The 9982-nt window shown below is 34.7% G+C and overlaps 1 protein-coding gene across 1 annotated transcript; it reads left to right on the top strand.

Annotated features, from left to right (window-relative positions):
- The first annotated feature begins 2168 nt into the window (after positions 1-2168).
- LOC125239896 (zinc finger protein 16-like) lies at positions 2169-5164 on the top strand. Its single transcript, XM_048147665.1, has 2 exons — positions 2169-3562; positions 3632-5164. The coding sequence occupies exon 1, from the start codon at positions 2206-2208 to the stop codon at positions 3469-3471; it is 1266 nt and encodes a 421-aa protein (XP_048003622.1). The 5' UTR covers positions 2169-2205; the 3' UTR covers positions 3472-3562; positions 3632-5164.
- Positions 5165-9982: the final 4818 nt, after the last annotated feature.

Below are 9982 nucleotides of genomic sequence, written 5' to 3'. Positions count from 1 at the left end.
CTAATGAAAGGGACAAGTGGCAACACCGTCGTACTATCATCCGGTTTTCCTAAAAAAAGGTGCAAAAATCAACTTTTCCGTGGTATAATTTATGTTTTTCTTTTATTTTATTTTATGGCTTAGTGGCGGAACCTTCAAGCCAGCAATGGCAGACAGTGTGCAATGTGCAAACACCATTTAAAATCAAAATAATTATAATTCAGGTCAAAAGAAAATCAATTCATCATTTAATTTTCAACAACATAATAATAAAAACAATAAAATAGGTCCTTAAATAAAACTACAAATAAAACTAAAATCTAAACTTATAAATAAACTATAAATAAAAGATTTGCCCCAAATCGCCGTTAATTAATTTATAAAAAATGAATTACATATTTTACTTGGAACTTATAAATACCTTATTTTTAACAAATAATAATGACTCACTTGCACCGTGTGCAAACACAATTTAAAAAAAAAATGGTTACACTCTTGTTTTGCAGTTTGTTGTTTATCTATGAACATTAATGAATATTTAGATTTTACGTTTAATGAAATAACGTTATAATGTATTAATTTACGCATGAAAAGCTACTCTTATTTTTCTGCAGATGTTTTTGCCACTGGCGCCTCGATCCGACTGACGGCAGGTTAGTGGATGAGGTCATAGACAAAGCTATCAATATATTATGAATGATAGAATCACAGTTTTTTTTTCAAAAAAAAGATCACAGTTTTTTCTTCGGAGTTATCCGTCCATAGAATTGTAGGTTCATGGTTCACCCTACATTTTTTAATTTACCGTTTTTTACTGCTGACGAAAGCGGCTTGACCGACTGTACATTACTTTGAAAGGAACTACACGTTTGTGCCAAACTGTATTTTTTTAACAGTATCATGGCCCTTAAAAAAACTATGAGCAATCATTGGCTTTCTACTTCATAATGAAATGACATTATTTTTTGTTGTCAACAATTTTCCGCTTAAGGCACGCCACTGACAGTCTTAAAAATTCATAATCTAAAAAAAATACTTGTATGGAGATTAGAGGTAAAGAGCGAAAGCTTTAAGTATCAGAAGTACACATATAAAAAGAAAGATAGGTGGCGCTGCAATCGCAGGTACATAAGGGTTTGACAATCTCTTAGCCTTCTCGGTAGTCACCCCGCCCACGGAGCAAGAGGTCCCGGGTTCAAATCCTGATGAGAGCTTTTTTATTTTTTTCTACATATATTTTTTCCTGAATTATTTTATTTTTTTAATATCCAAAAATATTTTGTTTTGTTACAACTTTTCGAAATTTCATTCGCAAGACTTACAACATTACCTAAGAATCCTAAGATGGGGCAAACAATGTAAAAGGGTTTAAGTTGACAGAATTATTTGTATAAACAAAACAATAACTAAACACAATTAAAATACATTAAAAGAAAATTAAAATATAAAAAAACAAAATTACCACTGTCAGGATCGAATCTGAGAACATCTGCATACGAAGCCAGCGCACTACCACGGGACTACGTCTTGACTTGCTCAGTCCGACGAAATCAGCCTAGAGAAAATAACGTGTAATGTCATATATGTTACGTCGCGTCGCTGCGCTGATCATTGAGCGAGACATGCGCTCCAAGCGGAGAGATTTGTAACTACAATTAAAGGGCTTTAGCCCGGTCATTTTTGCTACTGTTTTACTTCGACAGATTTTCCTCCTTTCCTCTATTCTCCCTGAAGACTTGTATGCAATCTGTCAGTTAAATCTGAAAATTCTGTCAGTTTGATTGAACTGACAGGTTGCATACAAACCTTTTTAAGATTATGAATTTTTAAGACTGTCTGTGGCGTGCCTAACCTGGACAGGTAAATAAATGCAGCAAATTTAAAAATAAGCGCAGAGTTAGTATTCCTTAGAATTAAGAAATAGGCGCGAAATTAAAATTTTCTATTAAGGACCATAACAATTTTTGCATCTACATTTTTAAATATTCCTCTTTATTCTAGCGACGGAAATCAAATGGCTTCACAAACTTTATTTGGTCACCATCACCACGTCTGAGAGATGTTCCTTTAGAACATTAGACAAGAGTACATTTCGGACCCCTGTTCATTCAAAAGAGTTGACGTATCACTGACATTAGTGACATTGCCAGTTCGCATTGACGTACGAACTACGAAGTAAAATATTTTTGTCTTATTTTACAATCATATTCATTTCTTCTTAAAATCATGGAAGAGTATGAGAAAATGTACAAATTTGTATGTCGTATATGCTTGAAACAAAATAATGGACAAAATATGGTTTCTTTAATAGATTTTACTAGCGACGACGGCTTAAGTTGTTTTGGCAAAGCCGTTCTAGCTTTCGCGAGTGTTGATATCAAATCGAACGATGTTTTTCCTACTTCAATGTGCAATGACTGCTTATATTGCCTGAAACAAGCTATTTCTTTTAAACTTAAGTGTGAAACAAGTGACAAACAGCTGAAAACGTTGGCAAATCAGTGTTTTTCTGTAACTGACATCAAAACAAAAATTGTCGAAAGTGTAATGTTTCACAGTTATTTTAGTAATAAAGATCTGCAAGCCTATTCAAGTTCTGATATCAAACGTGAAGTAAAACCCAAGATGATCATGAAAAACATAGTTGGAATAGGAAATCTGGATATGGAAGTACCTGGGTCTCAAGACAGTTTCAGTGATAATTTTCCAGAGAATTTTGATGAAACCATTCCTAATCCATCTTATTTAGATGAAAAGCCGATCCAATCACAAGAAGAGCCAGATGTCATTCTGGATCGCATTGAAAAACTGATAGGCTCATGTTCAGATTTATCACCAGGAGTATTCAAGAAAACGTTTAATAAACAAACCTTTAAGAGGCATAAAAAATATCTTCGAAGACAACAGATGCAACTTCAAAGCTTAGACACTTTTAACTGTAATATCTGCCATAGAGTTTTGGCTAACAAACATTCCTATGAACATCACATGCAGAGACACAATGGGTGTAGATATGTCTGTGAACATTGTGGCAAAGGTTTTCCAGTGCTCACTGAGCTACAAGTACATCAAGTGGCTGTCCATGGTACAGGACCGTACCTACAGTGTCGCCAGTGCCCATACAAGGCTCCACGGAAGTTTAGTCTAACTGAGCATGAAAGGATACACACTGGTGAACGGCCATATACATGTGAAAAGTGTGGCTTGACATTCCGAAGAAGGTTTGTATGGAAAAAGCATCTCGTCTACCATAATGAGAAAACTATTCAATGTAGTTTATGTCCCCGTAAATTTTATCTGCGGAGTGAGATGCTAGCTCATTGTAACAATGTTCATGAGAGGGTGTATGTGTACCTGTGTAATAAATGTGGTACTACCTATGCCAAGGCTGCTACCGTTAGGCGCCATTTGACAGAAAAACATGGAGTGCCAAGAGAGATGCAAGGCAAAGTAATTCGGATTAATAAAGGGAAGGGTGATTTCCCTGATTAAGTTGCAAAGTATGAAAAGAAATAAATAGCATTTTGAACAGTATTTTTGAGAAGACGTCCCAATCATCTAAACTTTAATTTTTTAATTTTGTTATAAACAAGACTTGGTGAGTTAATTTAGTATGTAGGTACATAATACATAATTATGTGAGTGCACGGGAAAACATCCCACTTTGTCGATTGCTATAAAGCCGCTTTGTCAATTAGTTCATATAAAGATACAAATAAATCTCGCCTTAATGGTTACCGACAAAGTGGGATGTTTTACTAAACATACTCACATATTATATGCAATATACTAATCATATTTTGGTACTAAATTATTCTGTAACTCTAACTATACAATGTAATAGTTATATTTACAAGTGTAGCTAATCATTTTAAATGAAACAAAGTTATCTGAGATAGTTCATTGTGCATTAACTTGGGCCCTCTCAAGAATGCTAGCCAGCAACATAATCTTTTTGCATTACTTACCTTTTCCTATTGTAAAGCTTAGCAAAGATTGCTATTTGTTGGGTCCTGGGGCCCATTTCTCGAAGCTACAAGTTACAAATTACAAGTGGTTGTCAATGTCTAATATGACAAGTTGGAAAGAGACTTTCGCTTGTAACTTGCAGCTTTCAGTTTTCAGAAATGGGCCCCTGGACTGTAATGCATCTGTTTCATCAAATACCTGATGTTTTATTTTTATGGATTATGATAGAAATGGTATCACAATATTCTTATTAAATATGAATAACTATTTTAATGTTCTTTCAATTTTTGTAACTGTCATTGTGCTTAACCTTGGGGAGTTTAATTATAGCAAAAGTTGGATGGACAAATAGGTAAAAGTTTTATGTTATAAGGTAAAATCTAAGTTTTGTAACCACTGCACAACACTGGGCTTCAAGTCCAGTAGATGTTGCAATTTTTCTGACATAAGATATGATGGAAAGACTCCATACACAAATCATACAGTGGTGTCCACTATATGCATACTCGGGTAGCTTGGATGATCTACTGGACTTATACTGGATCTGGCCTGTAACAGGAAATAAAAGGTAAAAGCCATTCATGAAACTTAGTAACCTTTGTTCAACAACTTTTAAAAACTTGTGTTTTGGTTTTAGCGCACTAGTCAGATCATTCAAACTTCCAATTCGGAGAAAGTTGACCTCCCTACCCCCTACATAAAAAATTAGCTTACAGGGGGGTTACCTCTCTCTGTAACTGACTGTAAATTTAATGTTAATTTATCCATATGTTTAATTATAATGTACATTGAAAATAATATTATATAAGGTGTTACCAAATTAGTCACGGATATTTTAAGGGACGTTAATTAACATCAAAACCATAAACTTTTGTGTAGAAATTAAAACAATTTTTTTTTTAATTTTTATCAAAAAAAATATTTTAATTTGCTAAATAACCAGCCCGTATAATGTAGGCAATTGCCTGTCAGGATGTTTAACACTGTCTCTCATATCACGTTAACAGTGTCTAGAGAGATCTCATTTAATTATTTTATTAACAGGGTGTTAACATAGCACATTTTTTTCCTAGTTTTCTCCAAAAAAAAAAACAAAACCTATGATGTTTTATACATAAATATATTTCAGGAGCGTAAAAATATCCGTGACTAATTTGGTAACACCTTATTATATGAACGAGCAGTTGCCCACGACTTACGCCGTGGCTTGCGTGGGCGACGGCGATGCGACGCATACGAAATCAAACCTTATCGATATGGAAGTATGAGACGCGACGGCGACGGTCGCGCGACGGTCGCGTGACCGTCGCCTGCGCAAGACACGGCGTTAGTTTCGCGTGGATTTATTTCTCAAAATGATGTTTTTGACATGAATTTCAAAAAACACTGAATTTGATTTTCGTGTATTTGTCTAAACAACTATCAAGTTTTTTTATTAAAATAAAACTTTTTCTTCATGTAAGAATACAAACTTTCAAACCCTTTTTAATCCCCATCATCACCTGTGTGCGTAGCTGAATGCACCAACGCTCACGAAACGCTCACGATAATATTTATTTCGTAGCTATCTATCTCTATCGCTCTTGCGTATTGGCGCAACAGTGCCAGACTACATTTCTGCGGCGTTTCGGTGGCGTTTCGTCTCGCAGAAATGCCATTCGGCTACGGGGCCTGTACACTTTATAAGCAAAATCTAGTGTGAAATTTTCATTTTCTAGCATTTGTAGTTTCAGCTCGGTGTTGATGAATCAGCTTATATTTTCTTTTATTTATTGCCAATTGATTCAGTTAATCATAAGGACGAAATCACTCTACCAAACAAAGGAAATTCAATTAAGACTGCGTCGTTTGTCTAGTGGCACCCTCATTGGAGGATTGTGTTGTGTAATAAACCAGTCAGCAGGACAGCAATAGTAAATTATTTATTTATTTATTTAGACTTTATTGCACGACATAAAATTGTACAAATGGCGGACTTAATGCCTTAAGGCATTCTCTACCAGTCAACCATTGGATCAAACAGAAACCTTAGTTAGTGCAGGATTGTCAATAAATTAGTGATTTTATACATTTTTATCACACCAGGCTGTTAAAGGCTCTCTTAATAAGTACTTAAAATAAGGGTTCCTTTTGTACCTTTTTGGTCCAGAATAGTAGAAAGTAATTTCATGCAAATTTTAACACTTGATGTCCTAGCCTGGGTGGCAGAATTGACATGTGAATGATGATGTTAAATCTATTTACAGTTAGTGTTACATTATTTATGAGTTACATTATTGGTGAGGTGAAGTTTTGTGTTTCACTCGGGGGAAAAAGTTTTACCTTCGTAACTCGAAACCCTCGAAAAGCTCAAGATTCCACTTCTAGAACCACTCGCTACGCTCGTGATTCAATATTGGAATCTCTCGCTTGCTCGGGGATCAATATTAACACAAGCGGTTAAACAACTTAGGGCCGGTTCCATCAAACCGTCTGTCAGCGTTAAAGCGTTCGTTAAATTTTATTGTATGCGAAGTTTCATAGACATCTGCTGCGTGACGATGATGTGTCTGTCAAATGGACGGTGTTATGGAATAGCGAACTAAGCGCCAAAATCCGAAAAAAAAGTTATGAATGCAGTTCGGATATAAATGTGATAATCTATAGTATTGACTATTTCTTTGTTGAAAAATCATGCTTACAGCCTTATTTTAGGGGGTAGAATCAAGCGACACGTTAAAATTTGTATGGCCCTGTGTACTAAGTCGTTACGTAAAAACGAATTGAACGCCAAATTTACTTTTACAAATTATAATAAGCGTATATTCTAAATCGCAAAATCGAGTTAAACGCCATAAAGATGTTATTAATTCGTTTTGGTTTAAAGTTTTGATGATTTATAAACGCAATATCGATTTAACCGCCCTAATGGTGTCGTTTAATTCGTTGTTACATATTTGAAATTGCAGGATATTTCGCTTAATGAGAACTAAGTATCAAGCGGTTTTGTTATATCATAATATCTGTGTGTAATCCTGGCTAGTACTAATGAATTATTATTAGTTACAATGCCAATTTTGCCATATATGCTGATTTTTTTGACATTTATTAAAAAAAGTTGATTGCACAACAAAACTAAATTGTTAGACGGATTAGTCCTAATCATTGTGAAGGAAAACATTGTTGTTGATTTATTTACAATAGCACTATTTACTCAAAGATATGGAATTTTATTTTATTCCAGTATTCACTTTACCTCTAACAATTTGCATTAAAGAATCAAGCGACAAAATATGTCTCATAGTACGCTACGGCGAAATAAATTAACCTCATCGCAGTATTAGTTCAATAAAGAATCAAGCGGAAAAACGTTAATAACTTCGAAAGTTGAATAGGTATGGTGTTATTTTTTTTTCTATTTAAATTATGAACACTTTTATATGTTCAATGTCAAAATTAACTTTTTTGCTTTATAAATGAACTTACAACAACTGATTCAAATTTCAAATCTTTCTAGCTCATTTTCTCGATTTCAACTAACTGTCGCTTGATCGCTTATTCCATAACACTGTCCAAATGTGGTTGATGCAACTGGCCCTTAATATTTGTTTTACAACGGAACGTTTCTAATACTAAACCACGAACACCAAGACATTACAACACAAGACAAGAGAAATGCAAAACTAAATCAAATTTGTAAATTTAATCAACACCAAACCATTATTTAACCCTTAAATGCATGACCTTGACAAAGATTTATTCAAATTTGAACTTTGACAAGCTGTCAATAGAGTCAAAAATGCATGATGCATATATACATCACTATGCATTTAAGGGTTAAATGTCGATTCTACCATCGTTAAAATTTGTATGAAATTATCTTAAACTCTTGTATAAACATGGAACCTTCTCATCCCTTTTGCGAAGTATTTATAGCCTTCAGCAGTTGGTACTTATGTTGAAAAAAAAAAAATGTTTTTTTTTTGTTTATTGAAAATGATTTTTTTCCATTGAGGAGGAGGACGCCACTGATCGTATGATGGAATCTGAAAGAAAAAAAGTAGTATACCTTATTCTAATAGGTACCTCAATTTGTTTGTAGTGCAGCTTTAATTGACGACGTACAATTTAGTATTTACACGAATCTTTCGTCACAGTGTACAAAAAACTTACTTACTTACCTACTTTCTAAAAACCATCACAATTTTCTAACAGTAACTTTGTGAAAAGGTTTACAAGTCTGGCGCAAATCAAGTGTAAACTTAACCCCTTTATACCTGAGTTGAAACTTGTAATATATGAGGGCACGGTCAAACCGCATACTTTGGCTAAAGTGTTGAGTTAGTGAAGATATAGCTTGAGCTTGTAGTTGACTCTACATAACAACTGATAACTTTTCGACCTTATAGTTTCGTTTTGGCAACATTTTAGGTATTTTCCCCTCACTAGCTCGGAAACACGTGTTTTGTCCTTTAATACCAGCGGGTAAAAACGCATTTTATCCACTAGTGGGTAAAGTAATTTGACCTTAAATAAAGTCAAATTAACTGGTTTAAAATTGACAAAAGATGGTCAATCTAGTAATTAAGATGATTTACCACCTGTGGAACTACTGGAAGCAGTGATAAACGCATTTTTTTGCATTGTAGTTTCCTCGCTGTAGTGAGGGGACAAGTTTTGTGTTACATTCGGGTGCAAATGTGTTTTACTTCTCGTGTGTTAAAAAACTCGCAAGTTCAGGATTCTATTCTCGAACCACTCGCTTCGCTCGTGGTTCAACTATAGAATCCTTTCATTTGCTCGTTTTTCAATTCCACACTCGGCGTTAAAATACAACTTTGCCCCCTTGTATAACAAATAACTATTACCTATATGAAAATACTAGCTTATGCCCGCTGCTTCGCTCGCGTTAAATTCGAAAATTGCGGAATGCTCCATAAAAACTTCCAACCCCCATTTTAGGGAAGCGGGGGGTTAGGAAGAGACAAAAAGTAGCCTATGTCACTCTCCATCCTTTTACCTATCTCTACTTAAAAAATCACGCCAATTCATTGCTCCGTTTGCCGTGAAAGACGGACAAACAAACATAAAGACACACTTTCCCATTTATAATATTAGTATAGATTTTCCTATGATTCCCTTATTCCACAGGGTTCATGTATGCTATTATTAACCGCGATGCAGTATCCTATTATCGATCGATCGATACGAAACATTATTTATAGTACGTAGAAAATAGCAGAGACTCACTTGTTAATTCGGAAAGTTACAGATCGATGAAAGCAATTTCACGAAGTGGCGGTTCTGGCCGAAAATAACCTGTGTCATGTCATGTTCAATCTGTCCATCAGTCGGTCCTATTTTACACAATAGTGGTGCGTTTTAATGTAATTAAAGTTCGACTTATGTTAGGCTTTAGGAAAATTATACTAGATTGGGGGTTACATGTGATAGGTCATCGTCACTTCGATGACGTTGGGGGTCACATGAAAAAAAATTAAAAAAAAAAAAGTTTGACTTATGTTAGGCTTTAGGAACATTATACTAGATTGGGGGTTACATGTGATAGGTCACGTGTAACTCCCATGTAATACTAAGGTATTTAAGGCTTAATCTTTGAACACGATGAAATCCGACCGTGCCACGTGGTAGGTTCCTAAACTCCTTAACGACATGAAATTTACAATACAGTTTATTACCGTTTTTTTATGTACAATAATCTTCAGATACGTACGTAGTACGACCTATATACCGTGTTTTTTTTTTGTTTTCCGTTAAATTCGACACGTAGCTGGGTTCATTATCAGGAACCACCCTGTATGTTAAGAGTGCATTCAACGAAAACGTCGTAATAATGTAAAATTGATAGTTTTAGTCGGCAAAATGCTACACTTTCCGTCATCTAAAAGACTTATTAAGTTCAGGATTCGATTAGGACATCTTCTTAACTTACATGTTGTGAGACTGGATTTTTAAAAACTAACTCACTTAATTAATTATGATTTTTTTTCTGGTGCATGTTTAGGAAAACCCGCGAAAAGTGCTGACTTAGTCC

The sequence above is a fragment of the Leguminivora glycinivorella genome, chromosome 2 (assembly GCF_023078275.1).
Source record: "Leguminivora glycinivorella isolate SPB_JAAS2020 chromosome 2, LegGlyc_1.1, whole genome shotgun sequence".
Classification (NCBI taxonomy): domain Eukaryota; kingdom Metazoa; phylum Arthropoda; class Insecta; order Lepidoptera; family Tortricidae; genus Leguminivora; species Leguminivora glycinivorella.
The sequence above is the reverse complement of the archived record's forward strand: the minus strand, read 5'-3'. Positions and strand labels throughout refer to the sequence as shown.

What these genes read in the sequence shown, in the direction of transcription:
- LOC125239896 (XM_048147665.1), top strand. Translation starts at nt 2,206, where the DNA reads ATGGAAGAGTATGAGAAAATGTACAAATTTGTATGTCGTATATGCTTG.